Source organism: Anomaloglossus baeobatrachus, chromosome 1 (genome assembly GCF_048569485.1).
Source record: "Anomaloglossus baeobatrachus isolate aAnoBae1 chromosome 1, aAnoBae1.hap1, whole genome shotgun sequence".
Lineage (NCBI taxonomy): Eukaryota > Metazoa > Chordata > Amphibia > Anura > Aromobatidae > Anomaloglossus > Anomaloglossus baeobatrachus.
In genome coordinates this window covers 253,592,293-253,615,939 of record NC_134353.1, presented here as the reverse complement: position 1 = coordinate 253,615,939, position 23,647 = coordinate 253,592,293, and the positions used below count along the sequence as shown (strand labels likewise).

At 46.1% G+C, this 23,647-nt stretch overlaps 1 protein-coding gene across 1 annotated transcript; it reads right to left on the bottom strand.

The window, feature by feature from the left end:
* Nucleotides 1-3,122: 3,122 nt before the first annotated feature.
* LOC142311078 (sodium/potassium-transporting ATPase subunit alpha-1-like) lies at nucleotides 3,123-6,098 on the bottom strand. Its single transcript, XM_075349152.1, is given in 3 exon segments — nucleotides 3,123-3,466; nucleotides 3,469-3,584; nucleotides 3,586-6,098. Coding segments are annotated over 3 exon segments (2,604 nt in total). The 5' UTR covers nucleotides 5,751-6,098; the 3' UTR covers nucleotides 3,123-3,143.
* Nucleotides 6,099-23,647: the final 17,549 nt, after the last annotated feature.

Genomic DNA, 23,647 nt, shown 5'->3' with positions numbered 1-23,647 from the left:
TGGAAACAAACATTTCAAACAGAAGATCTGGCACTTCTAAAAGGCAAGACTTTTTTTCTTTATCCAAGTTAAAAACATGATATTGAAAGATGGAAAAAAGGGAATATCAAAGTCGCATTATATGGTTTACATTTTCCAAGGATAAATGCCTCTTCACCATAACCTAAATTCACATGGTAATCCACAGGATTAAAAACCCCACAGAGGTACTGTATAAACCCCATCATATAATAAGGCAGAAAAAAGGACATTTAACAACAACAAAAGAGAACAAGTAAAAAAGGGGCAAAAAGAAACCCATGTAAATATAAATACAAAGAAAGTTCTAAAACATTTTGACCTATACAGAAAAAATCAACTATTTCATCATTAATAATGTAAATTAAATTTGTACAATTCTGTTAACCTATTGGGTAGAATGTATCCAGCATTAAAATCTAATAAACCTCTTTATTGAGAAGTGTTCATCTATGATCCCCACCTCTTGGTAACAGATTTAACTCTTCTATGCCAAAGATTCAAAGCCATTTAAATTACCTCCGTGTTCTACAAATTGTCTAGATACATTTGACGATTTACCAGCTTTGCTGTTCACAGAGTCCCTGACATGTTCATTAATCCTCCTTCTCAATTTACATGTGGTTCAACCAGTATATTTCATGTTGCACAAATTACAATAACTATAGTAACCTAAATATAGTACATACTACCATAATTAATGACCTGTCTAATTTAATAGGGGTATTTTCATGTTTTTTCTCCGAACAATCAAATCAAAGTCCCCGGTTCACTTAACATACAGTATTTACATGAAGCACATTTAATAACACCCATTGAAAACCCATTGGTGCGTGCCAGGTTTTATTTTTTGAGAACAACCTTTGGGTAATGAGGCTTGGGGATAAAATGCTCGACAGAGCCTGAAAACAATCAGGCACTCTGCACTATTTCATTAGGCCGACAATCTCCCCATAAAATAGGTAGGTATTTAATAATTATAGGTTTAATCTGATGAAGTTCTTTACTTAATATAGTAGTAAAAATGGGTTTTCTGATATCCTTCTGTATTTTCCACATTTTATGTATCAAATCACATTGATTTTCCTTTTCCACTATTTTTTTGGCTCTATTCAATACCCAGTCCTGATAGCTTCTATTTGTAAATCTTCTATAAATAGCTTCAATTTCCTTGATATATTGGCTTTCCCTTGTACAGTTATAATATGTGAATAGAAGGAAAAAAATTCTGGGCACTGCTTACCATATGATGGTGCTTGCTGGCGATGTTTTCTAAATCCAAGACGTTCTTGATGAAAAGGCCGCTTGCACTATTGTTGTCCCTTAACAGGGTTCTTCTGAGCTTACACTCATGGAGTCACAGCTAAGGAATAGCTAACAGCCACCGTGGTGCTTATGCCAAGCAAAAAGAAGTATCCATCCAGAAACAGAAGCGGCAGCACTCTGCGGTGTGAGAAGTTTTAATTCTGCTTCATACAAACAGGTGAGAAGGCATAGGGGAGGTGAAGGGAGGGAGCACAGAGGACGACGGTACCGTTTTGCACCTCTAAGGGTGGACCCGTGAAAGCACCCCTAGAGGTGCGAAACGGTACCGTCGTCCTCTGTGCTCCCTCCCTTCATCTCCCCTATGCCTTCTCACCTGTTTGTATGAAGCAGAATTAAAACTTCTCACACCGCAGAGTGCTTCCGCTTCTGTTTCTGGATGGATACTTCCTTGTACAGTTATACTTCTCTCTAATTATTTCACCAGTTGGAATATTAATTTTGGTATGTCTTGGATGACAAGAATCTGCTCCTAATATAGTACAGTGGAACCTTGGATTAAGAGTAACTTGGTTTGAGTGTTTTGCAAGACAAGCAAAGCTTTTTAAAAATGTGTAACTTGGTTTTAGAGCAATGCTTTGCAAGAAGAGCAAATACTCCCTGTGTACACTTCCGATTCTGTCCTTTCACCATGCTCTGGAGGTAACTTTCTGTACATATGTACTGTATACAGTATACCATTGCACAGTACAGTATAGCATGTCTATCAATTTACATTTGTGGATACAGTATTGTACTTTATTTCTGCTAACCAGTGCAGCACATTGCTTATACTGTAATGTAATTGCCTGTGCAGTATTAATGCCCCAATTTTGTCTCAGTGCTGTCCTTATTTTGGGGTGTGTTTTTTTTTGTCCATTGTGCTAGAATAAATATTGTCATATTTATACATCATTTTTTCTCTCTAGTGTATTTTCCGCACACCAACAATTCTATTGTAAGCTAACGTGCAGTTTAATCTGTTTTATATGTTTTTTTCTATACTGAACAGTATTTTGTATTAGTGTACTGTAATAATTTTATATGAATACAGTACATTATTTTGTATTACTGTAATAGGTTTGTATAAATACAGTAAATATTTTTGGGTTGTGGAATGAATTGTCTGCGTTTCAATTATTTCCTATTGAAAAATTCATTCACTTTGATATGAGTAACTTGGTTTAAGAGTACACTCTCGGAACGAATTATGCTCGTAATCCAAGGTTCCACTGTACTACCTATACTGATTTTACGATATGCCCCAATCAATCTGATACTCCAAATGCAAAAAACACACCTATTCTCTCGTCCAATTAAATGTGAAAAAAGTTGCAGGAATGAGAATTTTAAAAATCAATACGGGATGCCATGGCAGACATATCAGACGAACGAATCATCAAAATCTCCCCCGTGGGTCACGAAAAGGGTTTTCATCAGAAAAAAATAAATCATCATTAAACATGAAAAAATGATGTTTCAAAAGATCACTAAGTGGCAAGATGAGGTGCACAGTTCCTCATTATCAGTAGTATAACTTTTTTTTTTTTTTTGACCTTTAAAACCCACCTTTATTTGTAAAAATGCAGATATATATTATATATAAAACATCTCTGTGGATGTGCTCCCTTACAAAAACTAAACCAGAGAAGGCACAATGAGAACTCTGAACAGGACGCACACAGGCGACTCTGCGCCCCTCGCCAAAATGCATCTTCGCTCACAGGAAACAGGCCGGACAAGTGCATGCAGGGATCCAGGGTGTGCAGGCAGGCAAAGGGGGAGGGGGAGGGCAATGTGTGAAATGTCAGGACAAACCGCGCTTAATAATAGGTTTCTTTCTCCACCCAACCTCCAGGGCTGCGTCTGATTATCATCTTACGGATTTCATCGTATATGAAGATTTGCAGCGAGTACGGGAAGGCACAGAACCACCACGTTGGCTTCAGTGGGTACATGCGCAGCGCCACGTCCATACCCGGGCAGTACGACAGGAAGGCAGCCAGAGCCGTCTCCTCAAACAGCCCAAAGATCAGCAGGATCTTGTTCTTCATGCCCTGCTGGAACACAGAGTTCCTCCGGGTCTTACAAATGATTAAGTCAGCCCATTGCACAATGACGATACTGACGAAGAATGACGTGTGACGAGGGCCTCGATCATACCAATCTGGCTGTACGCCATGCTGATAAGACGCTCATTCACCAACTTGTCTGTTTTGGGGTTTCTGGGCTGACGCTTCATGATGTCGCTTTCTGCTTGTTCAAGCCAGAGAGATGGCGGGGACCATGTCAGTGCCCAGATCAATACACAGGATGGTGACTGTGCCCAGAGGCAGAGGAATGTTGGCGATGATGAAGATGAGGAAAGGTGTGATCTCAGGGATGTTACTGGTCAGGGTATAGGCGATAGATTTCTTCAGGTTATCAAAGATAAGACGTCCTTCCTCCACACCAGTCACAATAGAAGCAAAGTTATCGTCCAGCAGGATCATGTCAGCCGCCTGCTTAGAGACATCTGAGCCAGCAATGCCCATAGCGATACCAATGTCTGCCTTCTTCAAAGCTGGGGAGTCGTTCACACCATCACCAGTCACAGCCACAATGGCTCCCTGCCGCTGACAACCCTCCACAATGATCAGCTTCTGCTGAGGGGAGGTTCTCGCAAAGACTATTTCTGTGTGGTGTTTGAGGACGTCATCGATCTGCTCCGGAGACATGTCCTTTAGGTCTGAGCCATGGATCACACAGGCTTTGGCATCCCTGGGGTTCACCTGGTTCACTGGGATGTTCAGCCTGGCTGCAATGTCTTCCACCATCTCATTACCCTCAGAGATGATGCCCACTCCTTTGGCAATGGCCTTAGCAGTGATTGGGTGGTCACCGGTCACCATGATAACCTTGATGCCGGCACTTCTGCACTTGCCAACAGCATCTGGCACAGCGGCACGAGGAGGGTCAATCATTGAGATAAGGCCAACAAAACACATGCCCTCTGTGGGGAAATTCACATCTTCTGTATCAAAATTGAAGCCATCGGGGAACTGATCATCACTGAGAACCAAGTGGCAGAAACCCAGGACTCGTTCTCCCAGGCCTCCAAGCTCCAGGTACGCGTTCTGAAAGGCGTCCTTCAGCTCCTCATCCAGCGGCTGCTCTTTGCCTTGTAGTAGGATGGTGGAGGAGCGGTCCAGGATCCTCTCAGGGGCGCCCTTCATGACCAGCAGGTAACGGGACTCAGAGGGGTTGGCATTCTTGTGTATGGACAGCTGGTACTTGTTGGTGGAGTTGAAGGGAATCTCCGCCACTTTCTGGTTCTTCTCTCTCATGTCCCTCACAGATCCGCAGCAGAGCTCGATACACTTCAGCAGAGCAGATTCGGAGGCATCTCCGGCCACATCCCGCTTCAAGATAGGCGTGTTCTCCTGCCCGGCCTGGAACACAGCGCGGTTACATAGGCCGGCTACACGGGACAGGGCGGTCCATGTGGGTGAGCTCTTATCGAAGGAGGCACCGCTCTGATTCTCTGCGGTATCCGCTTCATGAATCTGGTTATCAAACCACATGTGTGCCACGGTCATACGATTCTGAGTGAGGGTCCCGGTCTTGTCAGAGCAGATGGTGGAGGTAGAGCCGAGGGTTTCCACAGCTTCCAGATTCTTTACCAGGCAGTTCTTCCGAGCCATCCTCTTAGCGGTGAGCGTAAGGCACACAGTGACTGTGTACAGGAGACCTTCAGGCACGTTGGCGACAATGATACCAATGAGGAAGATGACGGCCTCCAGCCAAGTGTACTGCAAGATGAGTGATAGTATGAAGAAGGAGACTCCCAGGAAGACAGCCACACCGGTGATGATATGAATGAAGTGCTCAATTTCAATAGCGATGGGGGTACGACCGCCCTCCAGACCAGACGCCAGGGTGGCAATACGTCCCATGACTGTGCGGTCGCCGGTATTGATGACGATACCACGAGCAGTTCCCTCCACACAGTTGGTGGAGAAGAAGGCGATGTTTCGTGTCTCCAGGGGGTTCTCGTTCGTGAAGTCAGGAGATCTGGTCTGTGGCTCAGATTCTCCAGTCAGGGAAGAGTTATCCACCTTATAACCATGAGCAGATATGATGCGGAGATCGGCTGGGATCCTATCACCTCCCTTCACTTCCACCAAGTCTCCCTGGACGACATCTTCCGCGTTGATGCTCAGCTTCTCGGCACTGCGGATAACCAGGGCTTGCTGGGGCACCATGTTCTTGAAGGACTCCATGATCTTCGAGCTCTTCACCTCTTGGTAGTAAGAAAAGCAGCCGGTGATTATGACTACTGCAGACAGGACAACCCCGAGGTAGAGATTATCATTCTGTGGTTCCTCCTCTGTCGCGGCTTGAATACCATATGCCAGGAAGCAGAGAACCGCTCCAATCCAAAGCAGCATAGAGAATCCTCCAAAGAGCTGTCCTCAGAACTTCACCCACTCTGGAGTGGTGGGGGGCGGCGTTAGGGCATTTGGACCATCACGTGCCAAGATTTCAGCAGCGCGGGCAGTTGTAAGCCCCCGGGTCAGATCTGTGCCATACTTGCGGTGAAGCTCATCTAAGCTCATCTTATGGTCTTCCATAGTGACTTCCTTCTTGAGCTCATCCATGTCCCATTCCTTTGCTTTGCCCTTCTTCTTGCCGCCATGTTCAGAAGTGGCAGCGGGCTCATACTTGTCACGTCCGGCCCCGTAACCCATGCTGTCGGTGCGGCGATTCTCCTCCTCTCCGGGGACCGCGCTCTACCTCCGTCTGACTAACTCGTAGTATAACTTTTTTTAAAAATCAGACACAGACACCAAGCACATATCATATGGGAAGCAGGTATAAAATGTCTTAATGTCTCATGTAATCCATGTATATCAGTCATTCCACATGACCTGTTCAATGGAAGCTAAAACATGTTGGGTATGCTTAAGAAGGCACGAACACCTATCCACACTAGATTGTAAAAAGGAATCAACCCATTCAAAGAAATGTTCTTTCAACGATGCTACACTGGCCACAATTGGCCTTCCTGGTGGGGGAAACTTCTGCTTATGTAATTTTGGTAACAAATGGAATATTGGAATGACAGAGTTCTCCACCAAAATTAATTCACATTCCTTTTTAGAAAGATCCCCCATAGAAGAAACCTTCCTTCAAAGGTTCCTGTAAAATTACTTCAGACTTCTGAGAGGAATTTGCTAATAATTTTATTTAAGTAATCACATCATTCAATTTTTCCTGATTAAGCTGAAATTAAAGATCTTTGCTCATTAAGAGGCCACAGTCCCCATCTAACAGAGGGCTCAAAATCATAAGTGACGGGTGCCTGACTTGTTGAGGTACCCAATGCTTTGCTCATTTTCAAGAAGGTAATGTTGGCGAAAGATGCCCATGCTCCTCAGATGCCAACTCTGTGCTTTCACTGATTCTTAGACTGCCTTTTTTGAATAGTTCCCACACAGGAGCCAATTTTCTGCTCCAGTGGTAGACAATCTAGTTTCTGCATTTAAAAAGCTCATAGTTGGATTTGGAATTAGGCCGGAGGTACACCAGCTAGACTTGCTACTGCTTGTCCGAGCCATTTACACTTGAAGTGGCTCACCCATGCTACTCAATGTCTATCTTGGGAATCTGAAGCATTTATTATGAAAAATGTATTGTTCAAAGCATACAGCTGTCTGAATATCACAGCTTTGAATAATGGAATAAGACTCTATCTCCATTTTTGGGTTTGGTGGCACTGTGGCAACTAATAGATTACACTGCTGTTTTAAACCGCTACGCAAAGTTGTGGGATTCAACACAGCCTGAGGTTTCTGAGATATTCACAAGGCAAGGCACAGTGGAAAAAAACTCTGTTTTTTGCTAGACTGAGCTAATAGATTGCACTGCTTATACGCTGCTGTTTTTGACCACTACGTAAAACTGCGTGATGCAATACAGTATGAGAGTTAAGACATAGTCACACAGCAAGGCACTCTGTGCACACACTATTTTTTGGTAGATTGAACTAATAGATTACACTGCCTGTATGCTGCTGTTTTTGACCACTATGCAAAGCTGCGTGATGTAATGGAATATGAGGTTATTCACACAGCAAGGCACTGTCATGGATGTTATGGAGAAAGCTAGTGACATAGTGACAGGGGCTCCTAAACTAGCCCTCAGTCTAGGGGGAACCTATCTATCCCTGATCACAGAGTTACCTCCGAATCCTTCCTATCCCTGCTCCTGACCAGCCCTGATCTTATACCTCCTACTCCACAGGAGGGCCAAGACAGGAGTGTGACGTAACCAACAGAGCTGGACAAATAGGGGAAACCAAAACTCTATCTCACAGTACTATAGTCGATGTGGGATGATGGATTCAACCATATTTCTGTAATAATTTGCAAAACCCAAAAAACGATGCAGAGCTTTCAGGTTCTTAGGACGGTCCCATTTCAACATAGCCTGCTATTTAGTGGTATGCATCCTCAAACCAGAAGCGGAAATTATGTAACCCAGAAACGGAAGTTCTGAAAGGCAAATACACACTTTTACAATATTGCATACAACTTATTCTCTCTGAGAGTTTGCAAAACCTCCGACATGTTTCATATGAGAACTAGTCCTTTGAATAAATCAGAATGTCATCAAGATAAATAATAACAAATCCCCCTAGGTTACACATTATGCACATGTGCAACTTTGTCTATGAGGTGGCAACTTCTGACAACCCTTCTCAGAGAAGACTTCCCCAAAATTTGAGATAGGATACAGAAGACTAGTATTTATAGCCAAAATATGGGTTCAGTTACAGTGTTCCTTACAGTAGGGGCTTCACTTCAATATGTCCTGGGCAGTCAATAGTGGGGTTGTGTAAAACAAACCAGAGGAATCCTAAAACATTTTGTGCTGGAAGGTCTTTAAGCATAAAACATGATATGCGTTCTGAATGGAGTACTCCTATGTGAAGATCTAACCCCTGTACACACTCCACAAAACAACAGGTGATGAGTCGATGGCAAAAATACACACCAGACTAGATAACTCTTTTATGTATAACCCAGATGAGCGAACAAACCGCTCATCAATAATGTTAGCCCTAGAACCACTGTCCAGAAAAACGTTAGTGGGTATTATACATTGAGACACCATAGTGGAGGAAATATGCAAACCCACGTTGGGATCCCCAACCCACCTAGGCCTAATAGTTTTTTCCAACTGCTGAACTAACTTGGGCACAGAGAGGCAGATACTAACAAAATGACCCATATTGCCACAGTAGAAACAAGCTCCTCCCTTTTTAGCAGTGGGAAAGCCTTTCTTCACATAGGACATCCCTCAAAGCTGTATGGCCTTGGTTGAGGACTTCGGAGGTAAAGAAGGTACAGATGCCACTTCCTAGAGAGTCCTGGTATTATAAGACCTTTGTCAGAAGTGGCAATCAATCTGAATTACCAGCAACATGGCACACTCCAGAGATGGAGGGGTTTAATATATAACCAACATGGATACAATCTGAAAAAAATGACTTTTAAGTGCAGGGTTGATCCACAGTGTGTCCACAGACCAGAAACAGAATTTGGCAGAGTAATCCTCCTCAGGCCGATTCCCCTGTTGTAGTGAATGGGTTTTTGACTCAGCTAAAGATGTTTTATCCGGATCATAAAAAATGAGACCGAGTGCTGAAAAAACCATCCACCATAAGAAGAACATGAGAATCAGCTGGCAGAGAAAAGGCACATGATTGTGGGTCCCCATTCAAGAGTGAGACAATAATTCACACACGCTGTTCCTCACCACCAGAGGAGTGGGGATGTAAACGAAAATACCACTTATATGCCTCCCTGAAAGCAACAAACTGGATGTGCTCCCCTAAAAATCACTCAGGAAGAGACCATTTGGGTTCAGATGATCCAATGACCCACACAATTGCTCAGGTGTGACAGGCTGAGCTTGCTGCTGTACAGCTTGCTTTAACTCTGAAACCTGAAGAGTATTGATGGGCGATTCCCCCCAATGTTTGGGATCGGGAGCCTCGCCCGATCATTTTGTAAAAATCGAGATATCTCGAACTTGCGTCCGATCACCGAATTTGGGCTTTACAGTTATGGGATGGGGCGGGGGGCTGTAAAATAAAGAATATAGTTAATAATAAACATTGTCATTATACTTACAGGTCACATGACGCGTCCTGCAGACAGTCTCCCGGCCGCATCTGCTTCCGCGTCGGATCATTGCTGGTCACCCGGTAACCAGCACTACCTAAAGGACCTTCCATGATGTCATAGTCATGTGACCAGTGTGGTGTGAATGTTGTACAGACATTGGCTTACAAACTGGTCACATGATTATGACGTCATCAAAGGTCCTGTTAACTGAACTTTGTCACTGTGGGAGTGTCACATCGGCATCACCCGCTACGGCCCCACACTCTCCTGGCAGGAGCGGTCAGCTGCATGTATTTCCAAGCAGCTGAGATGCTCCTGTCCATAGAGTGTCAGGCCGTGCCAGCTGATACCGATGCGAGATGCAAGTGGAATCATCCCCTTACTGTCAGCCTGCTTCTCACTCTGTACAGAGCGATGTAGCAGAGCTGACATGGCTCTCCCTGCTTCTCTCTCTGTAGAGAAGCTTGTCTTTATAACGTTATGAAGCAGAGTTGACATGGATCTCTCTGTGGACTACGTCGGACTAGGATTTTTTTTTTATTTCTAATAAAAACATTTTTTCTCTGTGTTGTGCTTTTTTTACTGTTTACTAAAAATTCATGGTGGCCACATCTAATTTGGCGTGAAACCATGAATTTAGGGCTTAGTGCCAGCTGAGAATACAAAGCTGGTAATGACCCCTTTATTACTCAGCACGCCACCGCTATCAGGGCCGCTGGACAAGCCGGGTAAAGCACCTGGAAAGGGCACTAAGAAACAATGCACCATTTCCGGCTGTGGGCTGCGGAGAATCCCCTGATGGCAGTGGCATGCCCTGGTGGCGGTGGCATGCTGGGTAATAAAAAGTTAATACTAGCTTTGTATTCGGGCCACATGTCCAGCTTGGATACCCAATAGTTATATGGCACTGAGAAATCACAGAGGCCACTGGTACCGTCCCCTGGGTACTCCTTCAGCATCTTCGTCAACTTCTCTCTCCTTGTCAGAGTACCCCGCACAACTGTCCATTGGTGCTGGGACGAGTTCATGAAACTGTCCCAGGTCTTGAACATTGTGCCCCTGCTTGTGTTGCACCTGGTGTGCATGTCTCTCCTCACTAATCCTTGTTTGTAAAAAGAAGGGGTATCTCTGTGTTAAGGTACCTTCACACATAACGACTTACCTGCGATCCCAAAAACGATGCGACCTGATAGGGATCGCAGATAAGTCGCTGGGAGGTCGCAGGTGAGATGTCACACAGTCAGATCTTACCAACGATGCAGGAACAATACAGGTAGCAGTAGCGACCTGTATAACGATCTCAGCAGTCACTGTGATCCTGTTATACAGTGTCAAACACAGCGATGTGTCCTGCCCAGCAGGACATCGCCTTTGAAGAAAATGGCCTGGACCATTCTGCAACGACTAGAGATCTCACAGCAGGGGCCTGATCGCTAGTAAGTGTCACACATAACGAGATCGCTAACGGGATCCGTGACTCAGCTGCGATCTCGCTAGCGATCTCGTTATGTGTGACGGTACCTTTAGTCAAATTCTTTATCACCTGAGGGTTTTGGGAAAGGTAGTAGGACATGAACTCTGCCATGTGTTCCAGACAACCAAGAAGCAACCTCTCACAATCCCCATCAAGACAAAGACTGTCCACCAAATAGTGCTCCTTCTCTTCAGACTATCTACACTGAACAGACAAGAAGCTGATGTTGGTAGTCTCCTCTTTAGCGCAGACAAACAACTTGTCCTCCTCAGCATCCTCCTCCAGATTAACACCCAGTCTGGACAGAGAAGATGGGATGAGGCTGGCCTGGGTACTATCATCCAGTGTAAGTTCTTGCTCCAAAGCCACCTGCTCGGCATGCAAAGCTTCCTCTTTCAGAGTGAGCAGCAAGTGTTTCAGTAGACACAGCAGCGGGATGGTTAGGCTGATTATAGTGTTATCACTGTTCAACATCTTCATGAAGTCCTCAAAACTTTGGAGAACCTCAAACGTCAGACATCCATGACCACTCAGCAGTTGTTATGTGTGGAAGCTGATTGGAAGTCCAACAGGCATATTGGAGCTGGTAGTCAACTACTGCTCTCTGCTGCTCAGTAAGCCTTGTCAACAAGTGTAATGTTGAGTTCCATTGTTAGGGCATTTAGGGTATGGACCTGTGTGGCTGAGTATTTCCACTTCAGTTCCAATAAAGTGGACAAGGAAGTGGACAAGGTGGCTGATGTTGATTGTGTATGTGCAACCACAGGTTTCAGGCAGGAGGCATCTGCACCTGCTCCTAGGACAGTGGTTTGGGAAGCTTGTAGTCCTGGGGAAGGGGCATTGGTTTCACCCTCTGACACTGGTTTTATACCCAGGCATTCCAAACACATAGTAGGGTGCTTACCTAACATGTGCTTGAGCATGCTGGTGATACTAGTTTGGTAGTGCTCTTAACTTTGGTCAGCTTGCTATCAACTTAGCATGGCAGAGGGCAAATGCTGCAAATAATTGTCCTTTTGTCTTCAGGAGTATAAAAAAAAAATAGCAAAACTAGAAAACACCAAACCCTTGGCCTATGATCTGGCCGCGTGTGGTGTTTTCGGGAACAGTTGACCACCTTCTCCCTCTAGTCAACCCACTGCCTTTTCCTGCCTGTTATGGTGCTACGAATCCCTCCCCTGCTGTGCTTACTACTATGCATGCCCCCTTGCCACATTGGGACATTAGGTTGTACATCCACCACTTCGTTTTCCACTTATTCAATCCGGTCCTCCTCATGAGTTGCGATCTTAAGCTGACCTAATGGCAACTGTGTCTCATCATCATCCACCTTTTGAGACAGTTATTGCTGTTCCCCACTGTTTGCTTCTCATGACCATGACTGCTTAAATATTTTGGGCATCAACACACACAACCTCCTCCTGTCCTTCTTGAAACGTGCATGGTGAGAGGCCAGAAGAAGCCATAAAAGGGAAGGTAAAAATCTCCTCGAAGTGTCCAAGTGTGAGGTGACTTGTCTATTGGGACTCGTCAAGGTGGGTGGAAGGAGGATTAGGGTGAGGATTATGTAATCCATTATCTTGGTTAGTGAGTATACCATGTGGAAGACAAGGTGGTGCTGGTAAACAGACTGGATATAAGGAGAAGGAAAAAACTCTGCATGTTAACATATGCACACCAGGAATTAGATATACTAATAAGCCTTAAAATATGAAACTTTATTAAATGCCAAACACAACAAACAAGGTTAAAAACATTTAAAATGACACAAAAAAGCCCCCTAAAGGCCCAATGTAGGATATACAGTAGTTGCCATAACTAATAGCCACGATAGACAATACAATTATACAGTATAGCTGTAGTACCCAGGCGTTGCCCGGGATAGTAACTATCTCTCTTCGAGTTTCTGTCTGTCTGTCTCTGTCTGCATCAGTTTCTGTCTGTCTCTGTATCAGTCTCTCTGTCTGTCTCTCTCTATCTCTGCGTCTCTATCTCTGTGTCTCTCTCTATCTCTGTGTCTGTCTGTCTGTCTGTCTCTCTCTATCTGTCTGTCTCGTTTCCCGTCTGTCTCTTTCCAGTGCTGTCTCTTTCCCCGTCTGTCTCTTTCCCCGTCTGTCTTTTTCCTCGTCTGTCTCTATCCAGGGCTGTCTCTTTGCCCTGGCTGTCTCTTTCCAGGGCTGTCTCTTTGCCCGGGCTGTCTCTTTCCAGGGCTGTCTCTTTCCAGGGCTGTCTCTTTGTCCGGCTGTATCTTTGCCCGGTTGTCTCTTTCCAGGGCTGTCTCTTTGCCCGGCTGTCTCTTTACACGGCTGTCTCTTTATACATCTGTCTCTATCCCAGTCTGTCTCTTTCCCTGTCTGTCTCTTTCCCCGTCTGTCTCTTTCCCCGTCTGTCTCTTTCCTCATCTGTCTCTTTCCTTGTCTGTCTCTTTGCCCGGCTGTCTCTTTGCCCGGCTGTCTCTTTGCCCGGCTGTCTCTTTCAAGGGCTGTCTCTTTCTAGGGCTGTCTCTTTCCAGGGTTGTCTCTTTGCCCGTTTGTCTCTTTGCCCGTCTGTCTCTTTGCCCGTCTGTCTCTTTGCCCGGCTGTCTCTTTCTAAGGCTATCTCTTTACAGGGCTGTCTCTTTCACCATCTGTCTCTTTCCCCATCTGTCTCTTTGGCCGGCTGTCTCTTTGCCTGGCTGTCTCTTTGCCTGGCTGTCTATTTCCAGGGCTGTCTATTTCCCCATCTGTCTATTTCCAGGTCTGTCTCTTTGCCCATCTGTCTCTTTCCAGGGCTGTCTCTTTCCCCGGCTGTCTCTTTGCCCGGCTGTCTTTTTCCATGGCTGTCTCTTTCCAAGGCTGTCTCTTTGCCAGTCTGTCTCTTTGTCTGGCTGTCTCTTTGCCCAGCTGTCTCTTTCCAGGTCTGTCTCTGTCTCTATCTCTCTGTCTCTTTCCCTGTCTGTCTCTGTCTGTCTTTTTCTGTCTCTCACTCACACATAAGCTTCTTATACTAACAGTTTATTTTGTTCCTATAGCAACCACTGACAGTTGCTATTAATAGCCCGTATCTCCCAGCTCCATTCAGATTAATGGAGGCAGGATTTGTGAAAGTAACTGTAAAGCGCTGGGTTAATTTTTCCCGTCAAAACATAGTCTATGACGTTCCCTGGGTCACATGGAGTGTCTGTGCAAAATTTCATGATTGTAAATGCGACGGTGGGGATTCCTTTAGCGGACATAAACACACAGACACACACATACATACACTGAGCTTTATATATTAGATAGACTACAGCGAAAAATAAAAAAATACAGCAGCAGGAAACACATATATACATATATGTCTCACAAGGGAGATAATAATGGCCTCAAATAACCACCATATAATAATGTAATAAAACAATAGTTAAGAAATAAATCACGCTGAATAGGGGAACCCAATCCACTATAAGGCCTGAAACACACTCCCGTTAAAAACACGCACGTGCCGCGAGACACGTATTTACCCTGCGTGTTGCGTGTGGTAAGTACATGTCTCGGGTACGTGCGGTCCACGTGTGTTCTACATGTGCTAGCCGCGATAGCACACGTAGAACCGGTAATTTGCATACTCACGTGGTCCGCGCTGCTGTCCGTGGTGCTGATTTTCGGTCTCCAGCCCTGCTGTCTCCCCGCTGCTGATGCTGCCGGCCGCAGTGAAGTGAATATTAAATGAGCATAATGAGCGGCGGTCGGCAGCAAGTGGCAGCAGTGGCAGAGACAGGAGGGCTGAAGAAGGTGAGTAAATGTTTTGGTTTTTTTTACTGACACGTGTGTCAGGCGCTGGCGCGTGTCACACGGGACCTCATCCACACTACATCCGTGTATGGGTGCGGGCCGTGTGACCCCGTGCTGCCAGAGAAAACGTGGACATGTCAGCGTGTAGAAAAACGCACACACGTACAAACGCACATAGACACACGTTCCGTGTGGTTTTACCTGTGTGTGCCTGCTACAATAGGGTAGCATTGCTGAACGTGTCTCCGTGCCACCGGTATGTGCAAAAAATGACAAACACGTGCCAGCGGCACGGATGTGTGTTGCAGGCCCAACACAGCAGAAACTATAGTCTGCAAGCGAGGAAGATCTCCTCCAACCTAAGTATGAGAGGAGCAGGTGTGATAAACTTCCTTACAACATATGATCCCAGAAGCCTAACAAGCAGGTTAGCAGAGGTTAACTGTTTCTAGCCTGTCTATAAATGAGCACATAGCTGCCGATGCCCAAGTCTGCCTGTGTAGATCAGAAATACCAGAGAAACCATTGGGTGGAGTGTCAGAATCTGCAATGTGAACAGCATCTGATGCCACCACGACAGTCGGCAAGTTTTGTATAAACCTCTGTGTGACAGGTAGGCACTGGGTAAAGCTTCAGTTTACTCTTGCCTCAATTGTGAGTGGACGGGACAGTGGATATGCAGCAGTGTGACCACAATCTGTCTGCATCTAGCTGAGACCCAATCTTTTCTTCTTGTACTCTCTTTTTGTCCAGAACTTAGTAATCTCGCCCAACTAACTGCTATCTACCTACCCTCGGTATATACAATTGAAACTGCAAATTTACATACAGTATCTAAAAATACATATATACATGTTTTTCTCACTATCTGACATGAAATCAGAATGATTCATTCCCGTTTCAGGTCAACTAGGATTACTAAAATTATTTATATTTCTCAAATGCCAGAATAATGAGAGAGAGAACATGTTAAGGCATTTTTGTTACTTTCTGCAAAGTCAAATGTTTACATACACTAAAAGTACTAGGCCTTTAAACAAACATGGGAGCGCGCGTGGTCACAACAGGACTACAGAGCAGCTGATGAGAGGATGCGATTACCTGCAGCTAATCGCGACCTCTCATCAGCTGTTCTTCAGTCCTGTTGTGACCACGCGCGCTCCCGCGGTCACAACGGGATCTGAAGAAGCGAGGGCGCATGCGCCGCCCTCTCCTGCAAAATACTAAGTGCAGCGGGATTCAGAAACATGGTGCCGGAGATAAGCGCTATGAGCAGGCGCCAACTCCGGGGAGGAACAGGGGGCGGGGGGGAGGGACGGGGATAAACGGGCATAACACGCCCGGACATTAGGAGAGAGGTGCACACGTCAATCAAAAAGTGCACGAATTTTCAAACTTTATAAAGTTGGATTTCACTGACTAAATACCCGAGCTGCACCCTAATGGTATGTACACAACGTGCCTGATAGTGCCAGTACTGCACTGGCTGCACCTTATACAGTTAGGTCCAGAAATATTTGGACAGTGACACAAGTTTTGTTATTTTAGCTGTTTACAAAAACATGTTCAGAAATACAATTATATATATAATATGGGCTGAAAGTGCACACTCCCAGCTGCAATATGAGAGTTTTCACATCTAAATCGGAGAAAGGGTTTAGGAATCATAGCTCTGTAATGCATAGCCTTCTCTTTTTCAAGGGACCAAAAGTAATTGGACAAGGGACTCTAAGGGCTGCAATTAACTCTGAAGGCGTCTCCCTCGTTAACCTGTAATCAATGAAGTAGTTAAAAGGTCTGGGGTTGATTACAGGTGTGTGGTTTTGCATTTGGAAGCTGTTGCTGTGACCAGACAACATGCGGTCTAAGGAACTCTCAATTGAGGTGAAGCAGAACATCCTGAGGCTGAAAAAAAATAAAAAATCCATCAGAGAGATAGCAGACATGCTTGGAGTAGCAAAATCAACAGTCAGGTACATTCTGAGAAAAAAGGAATTGACTGGTGAGCTTGGGAACTCAAAAAGGCCTGGGCGTCCACATATGACAACAGTGGTGGATGATCGCCGCATACTTTCTTTGGTGAAGAAGAACCCGTTCACAACATCAACTGAAGTTCAGAACACTCTCAGTGAAGTAGGTGTATCTGTCTCTAAGTCAACAGTAAAGAGAAGACTCCATGAAAGTAAATACAAAGGGTTCACATCTAGATGCAAACCATTCATCAATTCCAAAAATAGACAGGCCAGAGTTAAATTTGCTGAAAAACACCTCATGAAGCCAGCTCAGTTCTGGAAAAGTATTCTATGGACAGATGATTCCAAGATCAACCTGTACCAGAATGATGGGAAGAAAAAAGTTTGGAGAAGAAAGGGAACGGCACATGATCCAAGGCACACCACATCCTCTGTAAAACATGGTGGAGGCAACGTGATGGCATGGGCATGCATGGCTTTCAATGGTACTGGGTCACTTGTGTTTATTGATTACATAACAGCAGACAAGAGTAGCCGGATGAATTCTGAAGTGTACCGGGATATACTTTCAGCCCAGATTCAGCCAAATGCCGCAAAGTTGATCGGACGGCGCTTCATAGAACAGATGGACAATGACCCCAAGCATACAGCCAAAGCTACCCAGGAGTCCATGAGTGCAAAAAAGTGGAACATTCTGCAATGGCCAAGTCAATCACCAGATCTTAACCCAATTGAGCATGCATTTCACTTGCTCAAAACCAGACTTAAGACGGAAAGACCCACAAACAAGCAAGACCTGAAGGCTGCGGCTGTAAAGGCCTGGCAAAGCATTAAGAAGGAGGAAACCCAGCGTTTGGTGATGTCCATGGGTTCCAGACTTAAGGCAGTGATTGCCTCCAAAGGATTCGCAACAAAATATTGAAAATAAAAATATTTTGTTTGGGTTTGGTTTATTTGTCCAATTACTTTTGACCTCTTAGAATGTGGAGTGTTTGTAAAGAAATGTGTACAATTCCTACAATTTCTATCAGATATTTTTGTTCAAACCTTCAAATTAAACGTTACAATCTGCACTTGAATTCTGTTGTAGAGGTTTCATTTCAAATCCAATGTGGTGGCATGCAGAGCCCAACTCGCGAAAATTGTGTCACTGTCCAAATATTTCTGGACCTAACTGTACATGAAAATCTTGATGTTTGGTTCCCTTTAAAACATTCTCTCTCTCTCTCATTGTTCTGGCATTTGGCAAATATAAATATAAATATTTTTTTTTAATCCTAATTGACCTTTAATCGGGAAAGGTTTATTTTGATTTCATATCAGATAGTGAGAAAAACATGCATATGTGTCTTTTTAGAAAGTGAATGTAAACTTCTGGTTTCAACTGTATATGCCTGGTCTATTACCCCAACAGAAAGAAACAAGGTCTGCCTAACTTGGAGGACTTGGGTGCCAAACATGACTGAAGACATGTGAAGCCGCACAGCCACCTTGCGTTGTCAGGTCAGTATAGGATTTGTGCACTTGTTCTAAGGTTTATTGTTTTAATATGAGTCTTATTATGGTGAAGTGGTTATGACTAGTGATGGGCAAGTGTGCTCGCCATTAGGGTGTTCGATCTAGTAACAAGTAGTGCTGAGCACTATGTGGCGCATAAGTTAACAGTGAAAGTAGGTTTTTTTCACTGATTTTAGCCGCCCACTGAAGCTGTGGATTTGCCAGCTGAGTGCAGGGACTCCTTGCTCAGCTGAACTCTTCTCTTAGGGGCACTTTGCACACTACGACATCGCAAGCCAATGCTTGCGATGCCGAGCGCGATAGGCCCCGCCCCGTCGCAGGTGCGATATCTAGTGATAGCTGCCGTAGCGAACATTATTGCTACGGCAGCTTCACATGCACTTACCTGCCCTGCGATGTTGCTCTGGCCGGCGAACCGCCTCCTTATAAAGGGGGCGGGTTGTGCGGTGTCATAGCGACGTCACACGGCAGGCGGCCAATAGAAGCGGAGGGGCGGAGATGAGCGGGACGTAAACATCCCGCCCACCTCCGTCCTTCCGCATAGCCGGCGTGAGCCGCAGGACGCAGGTAAGGTGATGTTCCTCGCTCCTGCGGCTTCACACACAGCGATGTGTGCTGCCGCAGGAACGAGGAACAACATCGTAACATCGGTCCTTCCGAAATTATGGAAATGACCGACGCTACACCGATGATACGATTTGGACGTTTTTGCGTTCGTTAATCGTATCAAAAATGATTTACACACTACGATATCGACTGCGACGCCGGATGTGCGTCACTTTCGATTTGACCCCACCGACATCGCAGCTGCGATGTCGTAGTGTGCAAAGTGCCCCTTAGTGTTTAAGAACTGAAGACCTATAAGTTCAATCTATATCTCACTCATTCTCTTTCTCTCTATCTCCTCAATCTGTCTCTGCTCTGCTAAATCTGACTATCTCATTCAGATGTTGAAACAGAGCTCAGACTGTGGCAGATGATGCTGAAGTTGGTTTCTTATTCAGCAGTTTCTTAGTCAGCATTTATTTATTTTCTGTTCTTTACAGGTTAAACAACAAAAATAAAAAATTCCAACAATAAAATATAATGCTGTGAGGTGCCCTTGTCGCGGGCGGGGAGGGGACGCTGCGCTCACCCACTGCTCGGGTCCGGCTGCTGCTCGGTGGCTCAAGCGGTGGGCCGGATCCCGGGGGCTCGAGCGGCGCTCCTCGCCCGTGAGTGAAAGGGGGGGTTGTTTGGTTTAAGGATATTGTCCGTGACGCCACCCACGGTTGTGGTGAGGTTGTGACACCACCGCTGCTCTGGACGGGGATCCTGGGAGCGATGACAGGGAGCAGCTTGGATGTTGTTTCTCCCCTCCATGGGTAGGGGGTTTGGTTGTCCCGGGGCCCGGTGAGGGAGGCATGGCAGGCGGGTTACGGGGCCTGGTGAGGTGCAGGGTCGCGGGGGCAGCACTGTGCCGCACGGCACGGTGGTACTCACTCAGCCAATGATGAATGCAAAGTCTCCGGTAAAACAAACGGCTGGATGGACGGGTCCCACAGACGGCTGCGGTAGCTCTCCCGGTAGGTTGGTGGTGACTGCCTTTCCCTGCACCTGTGTTGTGTTCACGGTTCCAATGGCTTCCCACCGGTAACCCGCTCCCCAGCTTGGATGGATGCTGAGGGAGCCCCTTTTGCCTCTCAGGCTCTGGCCCTGGGAACTGTAGCCTTGGCGGTGACTGTATTTCCCTTCACGGTTTGAGCTGTTGCCTTCAATCGGGTCTTGACTGATGGGAAACCCCGGAGGTTCCCTTCGCTAACGGATTTGACCGGTTTTACGGTGACTCCTAGCCTGGTCGGGGTCCGTAAGCCCTGCCGAATGGTGCTGGCTTCTCTTTGTTCCCCGATCCGGTACCGTCGGGCCACCGCCCGTCCCCGGTCCTTGCGGTTCACTCCAATCAGCCTCTCCTGCAGACGGTCACCACCGTCTGCCAACCTTGCTGTATGTGCCCGGGCCACGCACCCGGACACGGTCAGTCTCCTCTACTACCACTTCACTCTCCAAAACTGATCTGACTTCTCTTCCTTTTTCCCGCCTCCAGGACTGTGAACTCCTCGGTGGGCGGGACCAACCGCCTGGCCCACCCCCTGGTGTGGACATCAACCCCTGGAGGGAGGCAACAAGGATTTGTGTTTGACCTAGATGTGCCTAGCCGGGGTGTGGGGTGTGTTGTTGTAGTACCTGTGACGTCCTGGCTTGTCCAGGGCGCCACACCCTGATGTGGATACACTTAAAGAGAACCTGGCATATGCCCCGAGCATATAAAATTAATCTGGAGATGTACACCCAGATTCAGTGCTCTGGGCTTTATCACGTCTCCTTGGGTGAGTGTACGCTAAGCGGGTCTCTGTTCCCTCGAAAGAAAAGGGACGCACAGAGTGCATGCCTGAGAAGCTGAGCAGAACTGTATAAGTGCTGGAATTAATAGGAAATTGCAGTGATATTGGGTCATTCACAAAAATTGCATAATTTGAATGTAAGGGGGTGTGCAAATCCACAATGTAGAATGTGTAAACATGTACTGTGTACAGTTTGTGGAGTGCAACATTTAAATTGGTGTAACATGTGTGCGGCCACTAGGTGGCCACATTGGGCTTTCTGCTTCTCCTGGTACTTGGGGCTAGAAAGAGTTAAAGGGAACCAAATATCAGAATTTTCCTATATAAGGTGCAGCCAGTGCAGTACTGGCACTATCAGGCACATTGTGTGCATACCATTAGGGGGCAGCTCGGATGTTTAGGCTGTGAAATTCAACTTTATAAAGTTTGAAAATTCATGCACTTTTTGATTGACGTGCACACCTCGCTGCTAATGTCCGGGCGGGTTATGCACGTGGATTCTCATGCACCGCCCTCCCATGCACCATAATACTGTGGGCTTCAGAAACAACTGTAACTGAAAATTAGAAATTTACATACGGCCAGTGAGAGGGAGGAACAGGCGGCGGAGGGGGGGTGGGGATACACGTGCATAACCCGCCTGGACATTAGCAGCAAGGTGCACACGTCAATCAAAAAGTGCATGAATTTTCAAACTTTTTTAAAGTTGAATTTCACAGCCTAAACACCCGAGCTGCCCACTAATGGTATGTACACAATGTGCCTGATAGTGCCAGTACTGCACTGGCTGCACCTTATATAGGAAAATGCTGATGTTTGGTTCCCTTTAATGGCAGGGAGGAGGCCAGCTAATAAAAAGGAGAGCGACACAGAAAAGGACAGGAGAGTCCCTGAGGAGAGTGATACATGTATATTCCCAACCAATTCCATTACACGGACCCTGTGGGTCAGATCCTGGTACCGGACATGTGGGGCCCTAGTGTGGAGAGGGCCGTGCGAACCACGTCCCAGAGTGTATGTAAAGTCTAGACAGCCTGGATGGTGGTCACCCCCTAATGGATACCCAAAGAATGCCCCCAACCAGCGGAAGGTCAGTGGGCTCCAACGACAGGAGTAGGTCCTGACAGCACTGGCAGAGGAGTGCCGTCCCCGGGAAGGCCGCCCTAGCTTATAGCCAAAAAATCCCTGTGGGTGAGACGACGGGACAACCAGAGGACTATTTTACCCTGCCCAGCAGAATGAAGATGGGTGAGTAGATGAGGGGCTCGGAGGCCTGAGTTCCAGGGAAGTGGCTGACCAGCAAATTAAGAGTGACTCCGGTTGCTAGTGGCAACCCTGATGGGGAACCGGAGTGTATGTCCAAAGTATTGTGGAGAGTGGATTGTATGACCTTATTGATGGAGAAGAGATGTGCCCGCCGCTGGCATGATTTGATGTTTGTGGAACTTTTGCCCAGTAAAGCAACATTGATGTTTAAAGAGAACTGTGTCAGTGTGTGGTGCTTGAGGGTAATTGAACCTACTGCAATTGGCAGTCTTGAAGCGATCCTGAACAGAGAACCAGTCCTGGCCTGAAAGTAGGTATCCCGCACCACAAGTCCCAGCAAACATTCCCCTGCACTAAAGAGGCTATTGTGGTGCAGAGTCATTACCCAGAGCTGCGCTGCGGCTAAACAGCAGACTTTGCTGCAACTACCATGGCACCCAAACGCCCCTTTAACATGAAGATGGAGCCTTACTGACCATGACTGAACTGAAGGCAAGCGCCATCCTTATGACTGAAACAAAAGGTGTTTAATATACAGTATTGTATTTACATAATGAGAAAAAGTGATGTTTTTTTTTAATGATAAATGCAGGTAACTTTTGTTTGATAAAAACATGTTCACATTTCCGTTTTTTTACCTGCGTTGCTTGATGCTTGTGACTGATGCGTTGTACAACGGGTGACAAGAAATGGAATTAATTGTCATGAAAAAGCGGATTTCTTTGGTGAAATTATTTCAGTAAAGAGAGAGAACGATCAGCTGATCGCCCAGCGGCCGGCTTTTCACAGCGATCAGCTGATCGCCCAGCGGCCAGCTTTTCACAGCGATCAGGTGATGGCCCAGCGGCTGGCTTTTCAGAGCAATCAGCTGATCGCCCAGTGGCCGGCTTTTCAGCTGATCGTTCTCTAAAGCCAGCTGCCGGGTGATCATTTCAGTTTAAAACCTGCGTGGGGGGGGGTGGGAAGAGAGAGAGAGAGAGAAGAACTTATTTGACATGATTTCGTACGTTCTGCTGGACATGGCGGGCATGCTCAGTAAAATGTGACAGATTCCTGCACTGGAATCCGTCGCGTGACATAGGATAATGGAATCCTGCACCATAGACTTACATTATGCCTCCAGACAGATTCCAACGGAATCCTGTAGGGTGCGTTTTTTTCCCGCAACAAAAAACATTGCATGCTGCGTCCCTCCCGCCCGACAGTCAGTCAGTAAATGACTGATGTGCCGAACGGCGGATGCAACGCAGGGTCATCAGTCACAATCCGCCACTCATACAAGTCTATGGGAAACAACGGAATCCGCCAAATGGATTGCGTTATTTATCAGAGCGGCGGATTCTGACTGATCCTAAACAACGGAAATGTGGACATAGCCTTAGTGATGCACATGGCACGACTAGAAAGACATTTGGGGCATTTTAATATAAAAAAAAGAACATGCAGGTTCCTTTTAATAGCAGCTACAAAAATAATAAAACTGGCATAAAAATGGGCATCAAAGTGGGAACCAAAGTATATTATTGAAAGGGTTAGATGACTTTGGGCCACTGATATGACAATGTAGACAAACATATAGTGATGTGTGATGCCCTGGCCGGGCCAGGTAGTCACAAATAGGGCCCCACACAACACCCTTCCCTCATAGGTGACATCAGCCAACCTTAAAACCCTAGTCACCTCCCTCGGGGCTTGATAAACACACCAGGGGGCGGAACCGGGTGGTTGGAAGACGCCCACCTAGGAGTCTAGACAGCCCGAGGGCGGGGAAAGTCAAACAGATCAGTTA